At 44.4% G+C, this 19,861-nt stretch overlaps 2 protein-coding genes across 3 annotated transcripts in view; both read left to right on the forward strand.

The window, feature by feature from the left end:
* Nucleotides 1–4,896: 4,896 nt before the first annotated feature.
* LOC147260864 (leucine-rich repeats and immunoglobulin-like domains protein 1) overlaps nucleotides 4,897–19,861 on the forward strand; it is a 36,067-nt gene continuing 21,102 nt past the window's right edge. Inside the window, exons 1-4 of one of the 2 annotated variants that reach the window (XM_086205118.1) lie at nucleotides 4,897–5,041; nucleotides 5,368–5,618; nucleotides 12,304–12,375; nucleotides 16,200–16,274. In XM_086205118.1, coding sequence (XP_086061244.1) covers nucleotides 5,018–5,041; nucleotides 5,368–5,618; nucleotides 12,304–12,375; nucleotides 16,200–16,274 — 422 coding nt within the window. In that variant the 5' untranslated portion in view covers nucleotides 4,897–5,017. Of the gene's footprint in view, nucleotides 5,042–5,150; nucleotides 5,292–5,367; nucleotides 5,619–12,303; nucleotides 12,376–16,199; nucleotides 16,275–19,861 lie in introns of those variants that run through there. The other variant, XM_086205119.1, reaches the window with a different exon arrangement.
* LOC147260865 (E3 SUMO-protein ligase ZBED1-like) lies at nucleotides 9,690–11,657 on the forward strand. Its single transcript, XM_086204778.1, has 2 exons — nucleotides 9,690–10,161; nucleotides 10,639–11,657. Exons 1-2 carry the CDS (start codon nucleotides 9,690–9,692, stop codon nucleotides 11,655–11,657), a joined length of 1,491 nt encoding a protein of 496 aa, XP_086060904.1.

Here is a 19,861-nt window from a genome sequence, read left to right on the forward strand (position 1 = left end):
ACTATTAAGTTATAAAGCCTCTGCATACTTTGTGTACCCATCCAACAGAAAATGAAGCTATTTCTGTACATGGATTCATTCAAATGAATTCATGCAGCCGGACCGACTACCAAAATTACTAACATAGAATTTTCAAAACAAAGGAGGCCAGGAGAAAAACATTTCTTTTAACAAGACAAAAAACTGTATTTTGTAGAAGAGTAAAACTTCAACATTGACGCACAAATCCAGTTACTGCTTCCATGACACTAGAAAACCCAATCAGAGCCAAAACCCCCTTGTCAGTAGTATGTAGTAAGTACACCTGTGTACAAAGGCACACAATACACAAACAGAATTCACGCGTCAGAGCAAAGTAGCCTTTTCTTTCACCAGGCTACCACCTGACTATGTTTGAGTACATGGTAAACATCTGTTAACACCCTTAAAACCGTTTGCTTATGACAACAAAACAATTCTACGTGTGAGTGTGTGTACATTATCAATCACACTTGTCAGAAAGTAGCCTTTGTGAGCCAGTAGCCTCTCCTGTCTCAGGGGTGTCAGCAACTGCGTGTAATTAACATGTAGCTGCTATGAACTGAGGCTTTACTTCCAGTGCTTCAAACAGTTTCCTAATGAAAGCAAAGCATCAATTAACAATGACCTCAAAACATCAATGAAGAATGTTCTGTATTCCAACTGTGTTGTCTCAGCATCGTCAAATAGGACAGCAGCTCACTGTTTTGAAGCACTTGGGCTTTCTTGGACAGTGTCGCTGTCAAGCTCCATCCCAACTTTCTGAAGCACTTCAAAAGTACCCTTCAGTCCACTGGGGTAGTTGAGGTTCAAAGCGTTGTCGGAACTTTTCAACAGGTCATCATGAATCAGTCAGAAGGACCCCAGAGTCTCCACTGCCCTGTTCTAAATCTTGGGAGGACTCCTTCTAGTTGGTTCAGTAGAATTTATTCAGACCAACAGGAAAGAGTCCAGAGTTCTGGAGATCGTCTCCCTATCCTGGAGTCAGCACACGCAGACGCGTCGTCCCTGGCGTTGGGGCAGGAAGTCCAACGACCTCACTCTCTCTCCAGGTTCATGTGATACAAGGAGGTGCTGATGTGATCGCTTCTGCTTCAAGTGTGTATTTTTGATCTTGTGTTATTTTGCAGGTTCTACTGTCTGACGGCGTGCCAGCACCATCTGTTCCCATCGTAGACTTCTTGTTGCAGCTGTGGAGATCAAACCCTCTCTTCTCCTGATCCACCACCTTGCTCTTGTCTACTTCTGACTCCCACCACTTCCTGCTACTGTCGCAATTCTGTGGACTCTGTTCTGACCTGATTAGCTTGAGGGAGTGACGCTAGCATGAGCTGTTGTGACCTTTCACCTGTCCACTCTGATACAGTCTGGACTGTGCTTCACTGCCTTGTGTTTCCTGCACTCTAGTTTAAGCAAATACATGTATAAATTTAACAGCAGTTGAAGCAAATATATGAATAAATTTAACAGCAGTTGAAGCAAATATATGAATAAATTTAACTGCAGTTGAAGCAAATATATGAATAAATTTAACAGCAGTTGAAGCAAATATATGAATAAATTTAACAGCAGTTGAAGCAAATATATGAATAAATTTAACTGCAGTTGAAGCAAATATATGAAGAAATTTAACAGCAGTTGAAGCAAATATATGAATAAATTTAACTGCAGTTGAAGCAAATATATGAAGAAATTTAACAGCAGTTGAAGCAAATATATGAATAAATTTAACTGCAGTTTAAGCAAATATATGAATAAATTTAACAGCAGTTGAAGCAAATATATGAATAAATTTAACAGCAGTTGAAGCAAATATATGAATAAATTTAACTACAGTTGAAGCAAATATATGAATAAATTTAACTGCAGTTGAAGCAAATATATGAATAAATTTAACTGCAGTTGAAGCAAATATATGAAGAAATTTAACTGCAGTTGAAGCAAATATATCAATAAATTTAACTGCAGTTGAAGCAAATATATGAATAAATTTAACAGCAGTTGAAGCAAATATATGAATAAATTTAACAGCAGTTGAAGCAAATATATGAATAAATTTAACTGCAGTTGAAGCAAATATATATTGCACTGTGCCCTGCTGTTCTACACAGCAGGCAAGCTGACCACGACTGAAGGGAACACACTGGCAGGAATATTATATCATAAAAATACTTTATTCAGATACTTTCACGTTACTTTCACTTTAACCAAATTAACATTTCAACATGACACTGCATGATGGCAACACTTTTACAATCATCTAAAAACTTTGTCTACCTGGATGAGGTTGAGGAAGTGGAACTGAACCAGGGATTTGTGCAGAAAGTCCCCTGAGAAGAGCCCATCATCTTTGAGTGTCTGGAACACATCCATCCAAGACTGGACACTCTTCCTACGCAGGACCCCCCACTACGATTCTGTCCGTTGATCAGCAGTGCTGCATCCCTAAAGGAGAGAACAGAAGAGAGAACACATCTCTCCCACTTTAGCTTCTCTCCTTCCTGTAGGATCTAGAATCCACTTCAAAGTCCTTCTGCTGACTTATAAGGCTCTCAATGATAAAGCTCCATCCTATTTGAAAGAGCTCATTAGTCCCTACTGTCCGACCAGAGCACTCCGCTCCCAGAATGCAGGTCTTTTAGTGATTCCCAGGATCAATAAAAACAGACTGGGAGGTAGAGCCTTTAGTTACCGGGCTCCTCTACTGTGGAACCAGCATCTCTCCATGGGTCAGAGAGGCAGACACTTTAACTACGTTAAAGTCCAGGCTTAAGACCTTCCTCTATGACAGAGCCTTCAGTTAGGACTGGTTCAGGTAGCTCTGAACCATTGATAGCTATGCTGCTATAGGCTTAGACTGCTGGGGGACACATCAGGTTACATGGAGCCCTTCCCTCCTCTCCTCTCCTCTCCTCTCCCCTCCTCTCCTCTCCTCTCCTCTCCCCTCCTCTCCTCTCCTCTCCTCTCCCCCTCTCTCCTCTCCTCTCCTCTCCCCTCCTCCCCTTCTCTCTCCTCTCCCCTCTCTCCTCTCCTCTCCTCCTCTCCTCTCCCCTCCTCCTCCCCTCCTCTCCTCTCTTCTCCTCCTCTCTCCTCCCCTCTCCCCTCCTCCCCTCTCCTCTCCACTCCCCTCCTCTCCTCCTCCCCTCCTCTCCTCTCCTCTCCTCTCCTCTCCTCCTTGGTGTCTCTCAGTCTCTCTGTGTTTCCACTGATCCACCAGAGCTCCATCTCTCTCCTCCAACCGCCGCCTGCATCGCCCCCCCCCCCTTTTATTCCCTACTGTTACACTGGCCTGCCTCCCCTCCCATGAACCAGTCTACCATCCAGTCCCCCATCAAGCTGGCTTGCTCTCCCTGCCTCCCCTCCCATGAACCAGTCTACCATCCAGTCCCCCATCAAGCTGGCCTGCTCTCCCTGCCTCCCCTTCCATGAACCAGTCTACCATCCAGTCCCCCATCAAGCTGGCCTGCTCTCCCTGCCTCCCCGTCCATGAACCAGTCTACCATCCAGTCCCCCATCAAGCTGGCTGGCTCTCCCTGCCTACCCTTCCATGAACCAGTCTACCGTCCAGTCCCCCATCAAGCTGGCTTGCTCTCCCTGCCTCCCCTTCCATGAACCAGTCCACCATCCAGTCCCCCATCAAGCTGGCTTGCTCTCCCTGCCTCCCCTTCCATGAACCAGTCTACCGTCCAGTCCCCCATCAAGCTGGCTTGCTCTCCCTGCCTCCCCTTCCATGAACCAGTCTACCGTCCAGTCCCCCATCAAGCTGGCTTGCTCTCCCTGCCTCCCCTTCCATGAACCAGTCCACCATCCAGTCCCCCATCAAGCTGGCTCGCTCTCCCTGCCTCCCCTTCCATGAACCAGTCTACCATCCAGTCCCCCATCAAGCTGGCTCGCTCTCCCCGCCTCCCCTCCCATGAACCAGTCTACCATCCAGTCCCCCATCAAGCTGGCTTGCTCTCCCTGCCTCCCCTTCCAGAAGCTTCCTTCTTCAGCTGTTATTAACATTTCCATGTTTCCTCCATTCTGTGTAATAAACTGTTGTCTTGTCTGTACCAACATCTCCTGCACGTCTGTCCCTCCTGGTGAGGGATCCTCCTCCCCTCCTCACCCTGAGGTTTCTCCCATTTTTCCCTGTTCAAGGTTTTCTATGGAGTTTCTCCTCAGTCGATGTGAGGCTCTGAGGGCAGAGGATGTTGCTATGATGCCATGAAGCCTGGAGACAAACTGGTGGTGAAAACAGGCCACAAAGAAAACTGCCTTGCCTAAATTAAGCTCCCATCTCCCCCATGATGGTCCGTGTGATTTCTCCGCAGGAACATCTGCATGTCCCTGACATGTCTGTTTTCTGTACCTGGGTCGGCTCTCAGCCGCTGCGGACATTCTGTTCTCGTAAAAATATGACTTTAATTTTCGTAAATTTATGACTTTTTCTCATAAATTTACGAGTTTAATCTCATAAATTTATGAGTTTATATTTTATGACTTTATTCTCATAAATTTACGAGTTTAATCTCATAAATTTATGAGTTTATATTTTATGACTTTTTTCTCATAAATGTACGAGTTTAATCTCCTAATTTTACAAGTTTATAAATTACTTTTTCTCGCAAGTTTAAGACTTTTTTTCTCATAAATTTACGAGTTTATAATTTATGACTTTTTTCTCATAAATATACAAATTAAATCTCCTAATTTTACGAGTTTATAAAATTTCTTTTTTCTCATGAATTTATGACTTTTCTCAGAAATTTATGAGTTTAATCTCCTAATTTTACGAGTTTATAAAATTCCGACTTTTTTCTCGTAACTGTAGAACTCAAACTCGTAGTCTTACTACCTTAGTTTGGTTCTGAATGGCCCTAACCCGAACCCGAACCCTCCGGTAAAAGTCAGTGTCCAAGTCCTGCAGAAATGCAGTGACAAATCCAACTGTGCAGAGCGACGGTCACGCGCCAGTCCGCTCGAGGTGTTGAATGCTGCGCAGGCGCGTGCGGTGGGGATGCCTGGAGTGGCGCCACAGTCGGTAAGTAACGTTAACATTCCTGTGTCCGTAACATCGTTTGATAATTGTTTTTCAAGTAAACACGGTTTTATAGTTTCATGGATGAGGACTGAGGACATGTTGTCAACATTTCTGTCTCTGTTGGGTGACACTGTGAGGAGCTACATGCCTCATACACGCAACTAGCAGCTAACTTGCTAGCAGTGCAGAAGAAGTTGGACATGTTCTCACTGAGTAAAGATGCACCTGCAGAACGTCAAATGTTAACTAGGTATTTTTCTGAGTGCCGATGAGACTTCAATACACGCTGCCTCGTGCTAAAGTTATATCTCATTGTTTACCTGTAGGTCGGAGGAGCTCAACGGCGCCGCTGCGCAATTCGAACTGGATACAAAATGGCGGCGTCCCCGGGGCGATTTGGATACGTTTCTCCAAGGGTTTTTTATTTGATTTTGTCACTCGGACTGTTTATCAGTTCTGGGTTGAGCTCAGACGTCCCGTGTGCCCAGAACTGCACCTGCTACGGGGATTCAGTGGACTGCAGTGGTCTGGCGCTGACAGCTACGCCTCTGGACCTGCCAGTCTGGACGGTCTCCTTGTGAGTAGACCACTAAATTACACACTTGAAGGCAGACTTTGAGGGGATGAAAAAAAAAAAACATATATAAAGTAGGTAATATCTGTTGTTATCCATTAGACTGAGCGTCCACTCCAGAATCCCGAGTTGCATGGTCTGTCACCTGCAGCAGCTCTTTTCCGTTCTTCTGAAGAACAGTACTGACAGGCTTCTCTGGAAGAGGTGGACTTGCCCACCTCACCATTATGCCTCCACTTGCACTTTTGACTCTAACACATCGGTAGACGTCCGTTTTCATCGGCAATCGTGCTGAAGCCTGACAGGCTAAATTAAAATGGTGAGATTTATGGTCCATGTCAACATCCTCTGATGCTGCCCTGCGTTCATGGCTTGGACCGTCAAGAATTTCAACATGTCCAACGCCAACTGCTGTCATAGAGACTTGTACAAGCTTTTTTTTTTTGCAGGCGCTCCATCCCAAGTAAAATTCACTTAGTGGCAGGAGAAGAGACTTGCTCAAGGGTGCATGGAGATGTTGTCATACACATTGAAGTTGAGTGGGAGCCAAGATTTAGTTACTTGAATATGAAATTCGTTCAGTCTCCCTCAAAAATGTTTGTGAGGTCACGAGCCGTTATTATACTCCTCACTTTCTAACGCGTTTCTAATTAATTCATTGGACAAGTTGTCTGTTTGCAATGTCGTGTCTTTCCACTGACTGAACAGTGTCAGCTGGTAAACAGCTGGATCCTCCAACATGGTAAAAAATAAACGTTTGCATTATTCAGTGAGATTTATGACGGCTATTGGCCGAATTCCACTCCCTTGCCAGCAGTGGCTCACAAAGTGGATTTCTTGTGAATCAGGCAGGATAAGATTGACACCAGACTGCCAGTTCATGGAGGAAGTGAGCCAATGTGGAGCAATTGTATGGTACATTGTCTCAGGTTTAGGGAATGTAGTTCTTATCAAGCGGAGTGACACAATTCATTTAGAGACGACACTGTTGTCTGTCCTCCTGATCGACTTTTTGTCTCATCAGATCCTGCCCTCTGGCAATCATGAATCTTCGGTGGCAATTGTGTACCAAATTGTCAGCATCTGTCAGTGTGTAACTGTGAACACGAGGTTAAAGAGCAAGACCCCTCTGGCTCCCATGTCCCTGAGTTTGGCAGTGTGTCTTCCCCTGGGAAGTGAGGAATGCAACTTTCAAAAAGTCTCTAAAAACATGGATAACAGCACTTGAACCCGGGGAGCCTCATTGCCATGAAGTACCACTTAGCCAAGTAGAACCAGTAGTACCACCCCAGCTTTGGCTTTGGCCTGGAAGCCGTCCTCGAGATCTTGTGTGGGTAGGGTTACCTGATCCGCTGTAGACCTGCCCCGGCGGAATCCAGCCTGTTTCCTTGGTAACTGGGAGTCGACTACTGGCTCAATTCGGCTGTGTATCATCCTCTCCAGGATTTTAAAAGGGACACACAACAGCGAGATTGGTCGGTAGGACTTAGGGTCATCTGCTGGTTTGTTGGGTTTCAGGAGAGCTATGACAGCGGCCCGTCGCCATGTCCTTGGGAGCTTGAACCACCGGAGGCATGCAGAGAAGAATGCACACAGCCAGGCAGATGTTATTTCGCTCTGGTGGATCACAAACTCTGGGTGAATGTTGTCGGGGCCTGGTGCCTTGCCTTGTTTAAGTTTGGCCATGGTGTCCCTGAGCTCAACTGGTGTGAAATCTCCTGATAGGTTGGTGTTGACACTGGCTGCCCTTGAGAGACTGGATACCTCGCATGACGTTGAGCGGGCAAATTCTTTGTCTGCGTCTGGGAAACGACCATTTTTCAGGAGTTGGGCTGCGATGGCATTTGCTGTCACAGGGCATTTGGGAGCCAGTGTACTTCTTCCTGAGAGTTGGTTTATGGTCTGCCACGCTTCACGGCTGGAATGGGTAAAGTCAATCGACTCAACGGCCTCTGTCCATCTAGCCCTACGGGTGGCGTCCAACTTCTCAAGCAGTGCCTTTGCTGTCGCATCCACTTCAGCTCTTGAGCTAGCCTGCTGGTGGGCTCGCAGGAGGTGGTTACACTCCTCATTCCAACCTGAGATGTAGTTTGCATTGTAACCTCGTGGTATGGTTTTCTTCGCTGCCCCTGTCAGCACTTCTCAGTAGGCTGCATATGCGGCATCTACATCACGAGTGTCTGGGTCCGGGAGGGTGGCGGATCTTCTCTCTGTCTCGACAGAAAATGCAAGCCAATTGGCCTTCTGGAAGTTCATTCTTTTGACAGGCTTCCCCGTGACCGGCTGCGCCAGTGATGGCATTCTGATGACGGACGGTCGGTGGTGTGATCATGGGAACCTGTTGATGACCCTTCTTTCTGGCATCGGGTCATGACCGTGGAATACAGCAAAGGCAAGGTCTGGGTTGGTGAAGGTGTTCCATCTGGAGGAGTAGAAGCTTGGTGGTTCTTTGGGGTCAAACAGAAGGTGGGCGTTGGCGTTGGAGGCCCACTTGCTCAGCGTCTCCCCATCCGGTGTTGTGTGGGAATATCCCCAGTCAGTGTGCTGGCAGTTAAAGTCCCCGGCGTAGATGGCAGGTGCTGGGGCATTTGGGAGGGCCGATGTGGACAGTACAGATGGTGGGGGCTTGTACACGTTCACAACCGTTGTTGTCTGTATCCTTGTGGACAACCACTCAAGACTGGAGCCTGGTGGAGATTGGACTGTGGCTGTCCATGGGATGGCCGGCCGCCCTGATGTGAGCTTGCTCCCCCCCGGCCTCTTGCACCCTGGTCTGACGTGACGATTGGTTGGCGATATAAGTTTCATGAGGTGGTCTTGAACCGTATCTCATTAACTTGCTGGGGAGGCCGTGTGGAGGCTGTCGTCTTCGCCCCCTCGGTGGGAACAAGCGGCCATCTCTCGCCAAGCCTGCGAAAGATTCCTGGGCCGTCTCTCACGTCTGGAAAGAGGGATGGAGGGGTGGGAGGCTGCGGGCTCCCTTTGTCTCGCTAGCCTCAGCCCACCATGCAAACTCAAACACACTGCAGCCTCCTCTCTGCCAACAGGCTGTGTGCCAGCTAGGCAGGAGGTGTGTACATGTGTGTGTGTGTGTGGGGGGGGGGGTAGGTGTCTGACAGAGATAGTCCTTATTTATGCTTGATATAAATTTGAATCATATGGTATGGGAAGCTCAACCTGAAATGCAGATGTGTATGTGCATGAGTCATTGTGTGTGTGCGTGCGTACACACACACACGCACACACACACACACTTCCTCCTTACTCTCCTGCTCTGTGTTAGGGGTAACACTATACTACTGGACAAACCACTCTCTAATCAGCCTCTATTAGGGGTGGGCAGTACACCGGTGTCATAGTCATCACCGGTGTGGCATTGCGCCACGACATGGATTTTGCAATACCGTCAATACCGTGGTAAATCAATTGTGCGCTTTGAACGGCTGCATTTACATCAATAACAGCCTAATTCTAAATTAGGCTCTAAATTTTCTTCACTGATTGGAATACTATAGGCCTATCTTGTTGCAAATAAAAAAGTAAAACATATTCATATCAGCTTTGTATGCGGTAAAAGGGGAGTGGCCATTCAATTAGCGTAACGAGCACTTAACCTGGGTAATCAATAAGGAAACGACCGAGGAAACATCGTAAAGAAATATCGGGCCTATTATCTGAAAAGAAATGAGTGGAATGGAGACCGAGGCCGCTGGAGAGGAAACTCTCGTTCCAAAAAGAGGAGGCACCTCCGTTATTTGGAACTGGATCGGTTTTAAATTATCCGACACGGAGCAAACATCGATAATATGCAAAGTTTGCCGCCGTGTTGTGACAGCAAAAGGTGGAAACACAAGCAACCTGTTCCATCATTTAAAAAACATGCACGCCCGTGAATATGAAAAGGCAACCCGAGCTAAAGCGAGCGCAAGTGGGACCAGCAGCACAAGCGGAGCACGTCCCAAGAATAAACAGCTGTCACTGCAGGCATCGTTTACTGCTGCGACCCCTTACGGTAAGAGTAGTAAGAAATGGAAAGATGTAACTAGGGCAATTACGCTCTATATCGCAAAGGACATGGTGCCCATTCAAACCATAGAGAGAGATGGCTTCAGACATGTGGTTCACACTCTGGACTCAAGATACGAGCTGCCTGGTCGTAAATTTTTTAGCCAGAAGTGTCTACCAGAGCTGTACACGGAGGTACGGGACAGGGTAACGAGCGAAATTCGCCACCTTGAAGCCTACTCGGCCACAACGGATTTATGGTCCAGCCGGACGACTGAGCCATACATTAGCCTCACAATCCACTTCATCGACGATGACTGGAAGTTGCGCAGCAGATGCCTACAGACCGCCTTCTTCCCCGAAGACCACACCGGAGCAATAATTGCCTTAGGACTGAAGGATGCACTTTCTGCTTGGGGCTTGGATGAAGCACGTCTGGTGTGCATGACAACGGACAGCGGTGCAAATATGGTGCGCGCTCTGGAAATAGATACATGGACGAGACTCGCATGTTTTGGACACAGACTGCACAACGCTATTGGTACGTTAGACTATCTAAACTTAACATTTCATATCCAGAAAATTTGTCAAGTCCTTTTCTGTTTGTATTTTAAAAAAGAAAACAAAAACAAATGTAAGGCCACCACATTAGTATTGTATTTATCATTGTTAGTATAGTAATATTTAGCCGTGATTCCTCTGGGGACCAGGTCAGAAAGTAAAAGGAAAAAAAAAACATCAACATGAGATTATATGAAAAATATTATTTGATAATATGTACTATATGTCTGTGTTTAAAATGAAAAAGCTGTACTATTTGTGGAGGAATGTAAAAAATATTGACCAACATACATACAATATGTAGGCCTATTAGATTTGTAATAGCCTAATATTCAGCGTGTCCATACAATAAATACTTATGCTGCTCGACAATTAATGGTTTATTAAGTTTTTCCAACTATGATAACCTACTTTTACACTTAATGCTAATATCTTTATTCATTCCCTTATTTCCCAGAGAGGAGTGTCCAACATGATCCTCGAGTTGCACGGGCCACAGGTATGTGCAAAAAAGTGGTTGGTACATTTTCCTACAGCTGGAAAAAGAAGAAGGCCCTGACTAGTGCACAGATAGAGCTGAACCTGCCCCCCCACAAGCTGGTCACAGAATCCCCAACAAGGTGGGGGTCTCGTGTCAAAATGATGGAAAGGGTGTTGGAGCAGGAGAAGGCCATCACTCAAGTCCTGGCAGCAGACCAAAAGTCACGTCACCTTCTACCCACCTGGCAAGACATTGAGGTGTTGGAGGCCATAACCAAAGCACTGAAGCCTCTGCAAGATTTTACAGATGCCCTGTCAGGAGAGGAGTATGTTAGTGTCTCCTATGTTAAGCCAGTCCTCCATCTACTCAATTCAGACATTTTGAAGCCAGAAGAAGACAAAGCAGGACTCTGCGAGGACATCAAGAAGAGGGTCCTGGATTATTTGAATGAAAAATACAAAGATCCTGCCACTGACGAGCTGCACACCATGGCAACATTCCTGGACCCACGGTTCAAGACCACCTACATGTCACCTGAAAAGTTGGAGGAAGTGAGGAGCAGAGTAGCTACAGAAACCAAAGCTCTGGAGGATAAGACAGCCACAGATGCCTCTTCCACAGAGGACCAAAGCAAGAGGGAAACTAGCACTGCTCCTGCACAACTGAAAAAGCTCAAGAACAGCCTGGGCAGTTTCTTTAAAAAGTGTAGCAGTGCACCACCAAGGCAGCAGGGCATTGATGTGGAGTTAGATAGCTACCTGCTGATGGTGACGGCTGACAGTGACTCTGATCCACTGGAGTGGTGGCGTCTCCAATGTTCCCACTTCCCCCGCATTAGCCGCCTGGCAAAAAAATACTTACGCATCCCGGCCACAAGCTCACCCTCCGAGCGTGCATTCAGCACAGGGGGCAATATTGTAACAAGCTCCAGGGCATCACTGAAGCCAGAAAATGTTGATAGGCTGGTGTTCCTGGCAAAGAACTTGAATGTCTAGTTTCATCAGAGTTTGGATGAAGAGAGAGTTCGTTTTTGTGAAAAGTACACATTATTATCCTGTTCTTGTGTTATAATACTACAATACACAAATTTTTGTTTTGTTGCACACTGTTAAGAATGATTGTTAGGTTTTTTGCAAAATAAATATGTTGAGAATGCATAATACTCTCCCATGTCTCTTTTTGATAAGGCTACCTTCCATTTACTTATTATATTATAGAAATATTAACTTTATTCACATAAAGGCACAGGACAGGCTGCTCCTCCTAAAATGTACCAAAAAAAAGTTAATACCGTGATATGGTACCGTCACCGTTCAAAAAATGAAAAATACCGTGATATTAATTTTAGGTGGCAGCTATGAAATATACTGTTTGCCTAAAGTGCCAATTGACCCCTGTGGGTAATGTTTAGAAAGTGAGCCAGGAGGAAGAGACACTGTATCAGTTGTCGTGATCGGCTGTCCTTGAAGGCCGGCTGAATCGATGAACTGCTGTGTTTCCAAGCCTCCTTAAAGTGGATGGATGAGGCTGCGTGTCGCTGAAAAGTGCCTTTGACAAGTGCAATGAAAACAAACGTGGCACTATTTTTACTGTTAAATGCAGGAGTAGACATTGATGTATTCCCTTTTTCTCTGTTTTCAGAAATCTTGGCCGTAACAAGCTAGCTAACGTCAACGTGGAAGCCTTCGCCAACCTTCCCAATTTACGAGAGCTGTAAGTATTCCCCTACAGTGTATACACACCACACTCCAAGTCACAGCGGTAAAAGAATGTGCGGCACTCTTCACTTGATGCTCAGCCACAATGTATAGGTTGAATAGCATTAGGATTTACGTCTCCATACTGATGACAGTTGTTGCCGGGGGCATTATTTTGGTTTTCTGTCCGTCCACCCTGTTCTCATGAATGCGACGTGTCAACGTGTGGGAATTTTTCTACTTCCGGCACAAACACGTACCTGAACTTGGGGTAACTAATAGGTTAAGATGATCAAATGGCACTGTTGTCTCACTAAAGTCATTTTGGACCATAACTCAAGATGTCATGAGCTGACTATGAGAAAGTGTCACTCAAATGTCTAATAGGATATAATTAGGATATAATTAGTGAGGTCAGTCCCAGTGTGATATCATCATATTCCGCCAAACATGTTTTGGCCTTTATTGGCAGCGGTAGAACTGCAAAGTGGCAATCTTAATGGCTCTCACTAAAGCTGCATGCTGCAAATGTGATAAAACAATGGTGTACCAGCAACAGACACCAGGAAATACTTCATTAGTTTATGGGACGTGATGTCAGTCATGTTGGACATCTGCTACAAAAAAGAAAAACAAGAAGTATATGACAAAACATCTGAGCGGTACATAAATCTAAGCCCTTTTTTACAATTCTTTGTGTTATGCATTGTTAAATTCAGCCTCCTAAAACATTTTCAGCCAGGTCTGTCCCATTACTACAGCTAAGCTATAAGCACTTATGTGTGTAGATGATTTTTAATTCAGTCTTTCAAGGGTTAGGTGGGAGTCTTGTCCATCCCAAGGCTCTGCCCCACATTTTTGTTTTTGCTTACACTTCAAGTCTGCTGAGTCTTGCTTTGTGACTGAAGTTGCTGCTCTCCGAACACGCTGCTCTCGCCACACACCACACGCTTGCCACTCTACTTCCTTGCAGCATCCCCGTATGTGTTGCCTTCAGCGAAGCCCGATTGAGAGTAAAGTGGCGGTTTTCTATAGTAAGCATCCCCTCCACCACCTGATACTGTGGCCACTGCTGGCCTTGTAAATATTTTATATGGTGAGGAGAGGACTTGGCTCGGTGTCACTCAGCACCAATGCACAAGACACATACACACACACATACACTCGCTAACTGGTGACACACACACTGGAGACATCTTCGTCCGGCTGGCCAGCCAGTCATACGCTCCTTGACATCTGTTTTACTTCGGTGTTGTTTTTGTTTTGTGAAAGGATGATTTGATATCTGCCGTGTGGCAGACATGACACGTGGGGTTATGAAATTGAGTTACACTGTTTGATTGAATTCATCCTTATGTGATGGAGCATGTGGAAAGGTCCCACCTGTCCCAGCATCTCTAGCTGAAAGTTTGTTTAGATGTTATAAGATTCAGGTCAAATTAAGAGTAGCTTTAGTTTGAACGAGACCTCTGCCTCGTCTGGTCACATAAAGTTGTTGACGGGTGTCACTGTTTCATTCTTTGTCATTAGAGTCCTACAGGGCTGACACATTTCTGTTGGTCAACCCAGAAGTTAATATCACCATGGGTTCCCCTTGGCCACAAGCTGGCTGCTTCCATGGATTGTAGGTCACTCTACAAAATAAGATGTCAAGTCTTCCAGGTTTATTCAGCAAGATTGTCACAAAAGAACACCACGTTAAGGATTTGGAAGTGTAAATGCAATCTTTACACAGCTGATGCTATGGCACGGATGGGTTATGTACTGCAGATGCATTACCCCAATGTCACCACAACTAACTTCCTGTTTTTGCATTTTTTTACTGTCTGCATCAACTCTCTGTGGACTGATTTAGCTAATAGTTAGCAGCTGCATTTTTTTTTTTTTTAGAAATATGTCTTTATTATAAATTGTGCAAATAAACCATACAACTCAAATGTAGACAGATTTTACATATGCATTGTGTCTTAATTACATTTACACAACTTTTATACTTTACACCCCCCCCCCCCCACCCCACCCCTCAAACCAGCACACGCAGTCTTAGTTCACAAACATAGTGGGATACTGTTAATAAACTAGAAAATATAATAGACATAGATACAGATATCAAAGTCTTTTCACAGCCTTCAACCTTCTTTCTTTGGTCTGGGAAGTACCTTCCAAAATATATTGGATATCCTCGGCCCAACATATTGGAAAAATGGAGTCCATACCTCGTAAAAAAGATCGATTTTGCCACGAGACCAATATGTTAAATAGTCCATCGGTAAAAGATCAAAAATGACCTTATGCCATTCTGAAACTGTGGGTGATTTGTTTGAGATCCATTTTAATAATATGGTTTTACGTGCAGCATAGGTCAACACATTCAACAATTTCTTCCTGTAGATATTCTTGATTCTCAAATGTGGTCTTCCTAACAGAAGGCATAGCGGATCCAAATCCAATTCTCCATCAAATACCAAGTTCAACCTTGAAACAACCTTCCCCCAGAAATCCTGAACATGTACACAGGTCCACACAGTATGTAGAAAACTCCCCACCTCTGTACGACACTTCATACACAGAGCTGATTTCTTTGGGTCCATTTTATTTCTGAGTTGAGGCGATATTTGAAGACGATGTAACAACCGGAATTGTAATTCTTTTGTTCTGTTACATATGGATATGTTGTTAGCATTCTCCCATTTACTTGTCCGTGTATCCTCATCCATCACCACCCCAAGGTCCTGAGCCCACGTTTGTAGGATGTCATGATCTACTTTACAGGACTTAGAGAGGGCCTCATAGCAACGCCTCACTATAAACTTATTGTTATGTATTTTATCAAGTAGATGTTCAGTGGGTGACAGTTCCAAATTAAATCTGCACTCAGTTTGATTCTGAATAAAACTTCTCACTTGTAGGAACCTAAAAAAGTGTGTTTGGGGTAGTTTATATTTTAGTCTTAGTTGATCAAAAGACATCATTCTACCTCCTTCAAATAAGTCCTTTAAAGTTCTAATACCTGCCTTCTCCCATAAAGAAAAAACATTGTCCATCATTCCTGGGAGAAAATCTGAATTTTTCTGTATTGGGGTAATTGGTGATAAAACACCTATTCTCTTCTCCCATTTTTTTAATCATATCCCAAACCTTTAGTGTAGATTTGACAATAAAATTGTCCTCCACAATCTCCGAGTCTTTTCGGTTCAAAATAAAAGGGAGACTAGCTAGTGTTATTGGTTTTCCCAAATTGTATGTTTCAATATCTAACCAGACAGAGTTTGGGTCATTTCGTACCCAGTCTACCAAATACCGAAATTGAGAAGCCAACTGGTATAATTTGATGTTGGGGACTGCCATGCCTCCTTTATCTGATGGCAACTGCAACCTTGCTAACTTAAGTCGTGGTCTCTTATGGTTCCAGATATATGTCCTAAACCAGTTATTTATAAGTTTGATAGTGTTATTGTTTAGTAGGATGGGAATCATCTGAAATTGGTAAAGCAGTCTCGGCAAAATGTTCATTTTTATCAAGGAGATTCTTCCCAACATTGAGAGTGGTAGCGAGGCCCATCTATCCAAGTCATCATGGATGCGTTTAAGAAGAGGTTGGAAATTGGTTTTGTACATTTTTTGAAGCACGGGAGTGACAAATATACCTAGATAAACAAAGCCTTGTGTTGCCCATCGGAAAGGTGATAAACCAGGGGGAAGAGTGTGATGTGTTTGACCCAGTGGCATTGCCTCTGACTTATTAAAATTTATTTTGTTAAGTGCCACACCTCCTAACACAACATCATCTATTTTCCTCCAGGTCACAATAAACAACGACTGTGCCGTTGTCTCTTTCAGGTGGCTGAACCACAATGAGCTGACCTCCATACCAGATTTAGGACAGGCTGCTTCTGACATTGTATCACTCTACCTGTGAGTACTGCCATTCTTACTACTTCCTTAGCATGGTACCAGACTGATCTGGTTCTCTGTTACTGTGTTCTTAGGTCAGTGGCCTCTTTGAAATGTTCTTGAAATAGTCACATGACGTCTGTCGAGGATGCAAACTCTTTAGGTAACTCTGCATTAGCATTTGAGAGGCTGCGAAATGTAAAGTGACGAATGTGACCGATTATATGAAAATGTATTAAAAAAAACCTCAAAATTCCACTTGAGCTCTATTGGCATGAGTATGGAGTTCTGTCTTGAGCGATTAGCATGCTGTCAAGTAAATAACTCGTCGTATTAGCTGGCTGTGGGGACTGCCTGCTTTGGCATCTCACTGGATATTTACTGCCCTATGTGGAAGGGTGTGTGTGTTCTGTGTTTGTCACAAATGTGAGCCCAGTACTCCATCAACAGCACATCAAGTTTTACATTGCCGAAAGTAAATTTTGATGGAAAATGGCAGTTTTTGGATGTTTTACATGCTGCAGTTTGGAAGGTAGTGAATTGATTCCTTAATTTTTGTGACCGTAATCATAAATGTGAAGTTCTTGAAGTGTAGATGATACTCCAGATTCTTCTGAGTCAGAGCTTATTTTTCATTCAACACTTAAAGTATTAAAGTAGTCAATGTTATCCATACACAGATATTTTTTTTGTATTACTGAAGAATGTCTTTAGGAATGCAAGCCAGTGAAAGGCTGTCCCAGGAAGACCAAAATAGTCTCGGAGATGAATGTCAAAGTCCCGGAGCTGTTAGATTACATGGAATAAGATCCTATCAGCTTTTATTGGATATTTAAGATTCAACAGTCAACCATGTCAGTTTTCCATCTGTTGAATGGGCTGGCGATTTCCAGAGTGCCACATTGTTTTCCTGTCTCACCAGTGAACATTCTTAAAACTCACCCATCCTGAAACTATAAAGACTAACCCAACAGTCATTCTAGTGCTCACGATTAGCTTCACTCTGTATTTTCTTTTGCACCTTGCTAGCATACAAGCCTATTGCCTGAAAGCTTGCAGCTGCTGCTTCCTGTAACACTGGTCATCATCATATCATTTTCATTGGTGAGCAACGGGGGAGTCACACCTTTGCCTCTCAGTGTGTCATCTGCCCCCTTCTCAGCATTCATCATGATGCATTGTCAGACTAATTCTGCTCTGGTTAGTAGAGGTGGGTTAAAAATGTCTAAATCCCGATATTTTATCATATACATTTGTAGGAAAGATTATCGATACATAAATCCCAGTATCGATCTTTTAAAGTAAATTAGATTTTACCCGTTTATTTTTTTGTTTTGTTTGCCCCTTCAGTCTGGCGTGATTTAGTGCGTAGTGCAGCGTTACTGCGGTCAGATGATCAGATCTCGCGGGATCCAGGCCACGTGCCTCCGATCAGAGAACAACAAGATGGCGGAAGCGCAACTTTAATATCCGGCAAATTTAAGAGCCGGTGTGTGGCAGCACTTCGGCTTTAAGAAGCAAGAAAACTGCGCCCAACTTGACAAAAATAATGCTGTGCGCAAAATGTGCAAAGTAGAAGTGAACGGAATGGAAATACAACTAATCTCTGGAGCCATGTGACGAGGCATCACCCAGAGGACACTCAGCAACCAGGAAACTACAAGTCCCTGCAACAACCCTCGCTGGAGACAGCATTTGGGACCAAGTTTCCATCCACGCCTCCACGTGCAGAGAACATCACTTTGGCTCTGGCAGTTTTGATCTGCAAGGACCTCAGACCATCCTGAGTGGTAGAAAATGTAGGCTTCAGACCCCTCGTCCAGACACTGGAACCATGCTATGTGCTACCGACACGGAAACAACTGAGTCAAGTCTCAATCCCAAAGATGTACAGAGAAGTTAAAAACAACTGAGTCAAGTCACAATCCCAAAGATATACAGAGAAGTTAAAAACAACTGAGTCAAGTCACAATCTCAAAGATGTACAGAGAAGTTAAAAACAACTGAGTCAAGTCTCAATCCCAAAGATGTACAGAGAAGTTAAAAACAACTGAGTCAAGTCACAATCCCAAAGATGTACAGAGAAGTTAAAAACAACTGAGTCAAGTCACAATCTCAAAGATGTACAGAGAAGTTAAAAACAACTGAGTCAAGTCACAATCTCAAAGATGTACAGAGAAGTTAAAAACAACTGAGTCAAGTCACAATCTCAAAGATGTACAGAGAAGTTAAAAACAACTGAGTCAAGTCACAATCTCAAAGATGTACAGAGAAGTTAAAAACAACTGAGTCAAGTCACAATCTCAAAGATGTACAGAGAAGTTAAAAACAACGTCACAACTGCACTGAAATCAGCAGAGAGAGTTGCCATAGCTGGTGACAGCTGGACAAGCAGAGCTACGATTCCTGCTTGACCATCACCTCTCAGCACACTGACAGTCACTGGTCCCTCATGTCCCACGTTGACAAACGCGGGCGATTGAAGCTCGCCACACCGCGAGTCATCCTGCTGAGCTGCTGACGGTTTGTGGAAGTCTAAGTTGCCCTTTTGTTTTGAATGACGGTCAAATATTTAAATAAAAAGTGCATGATATTGTACAACTATTGTTTAATGGTCAGTTCTCAATGTAAATATTAATATTTAATGATGCAGCAGGGTAGAGGGTTACTTTTACAATTAAATTTACAGCATTAGTCCTTTGAGAATGTCTTCCATTACCAAAGCAAAATTGGTATTGGAACTAAAATATTGTATCGTATATTGGATCGAATCGTATCGGAAATCGCATCGACTTGGGACCCAGTGGAATCGTATCGTATCGGGAGGTCAGTGGTGATACCCAGCTCCACTGGTTAGTAAGGAAAGATTCGAGATGTATGTGTCATGTTTCCGAAGCATTGTGTCATTTGAATTATTTTTCTTTTAGTTTGGATCTTTTGTGTCCAGTGTAGCTGGCAGTTTGCATTCAATACAAAACAGACTGGAACAAGTTCAAATTGCCGAATTGCAGCCCCTCCAAATGATGGGGGTGTCTTTTTTGGGCTTGACTCGAAGCCTGTTGCTAGGGGAAGGCCTGTGGGCCTGATCTTCAAGCAGGCCAGAGGGAGGGTCGGATATTTACAAAGCCACGCAGGAAAAGTGAAGGCTCACTGAAGCACTTGCAGCTGCAGCTGTCAGTCACATGGCTTACAGTAAAATGGGTAACAGAGCAGGGTAAGAAGGATGAGGCATGGAGGAAGGGATAAGGCATGTGTAAAGCGTCAGATCAGGGTGACATCATCGTGCGGCGAAAGCAGAATAGTTTAGAGGGAGTAATAAAAGAGGCTGCAGGAGGGTAGTGCGAGGCAAAGGAAGGAAGATCAATGTGTATACTTGGTTACTCCCAAAGTTAAATCCAACCAGCGCTGTGCTTGTTTCATAAGGATCTAGTGTTAATGGGCTGGTAAGTTGGTCGTCACTTGCAGGACTTTATATCTCATGTGTAACCACAGACATTGGAGCCAGTGGCAAACCTCAACGTGAATCACCCACCTGTGGCTATTCTGGGCTGGGGATCATCAGCACAAACCACCCAGTTGTTGGCGAGCAGGGAGGTCCAAAGACCAGC

This window comes from Aulostomus chinensis, chromosome 5 (assembly GCF_037954235.1).
Source record: "Aulostomus chinensis isolate RoL2024-O1b breed Wild chromosome 5, RoL_Achi_v1.0, whole genome shotgun sequence".
NCBI classification, from domain to species: domain Eukaryota; kingdom Metazoa; phylum Chordata; class Actinopteri; order Syngnathiformes; family Aulostomidae; genus Aulostomus; species Aulostomus chinensis.

Excerpts from the sequence above, each read along its gene's own strand:
- LOC147260865 (XM_086204778.1), top strand. The coding sequence starts at position 9,690 with ATGGTGCCCATTCAAACCATAGAGAGAGATGGCTTCAGACATGTGGTT. Across the intron at positions 10,162-10,638 it reads CAGACTGCACAACGCTATTG|AGAGGAGTGTCCAACATGAT; the intron begins GTACGTTAGACT and ends CTTATTTCCCAG.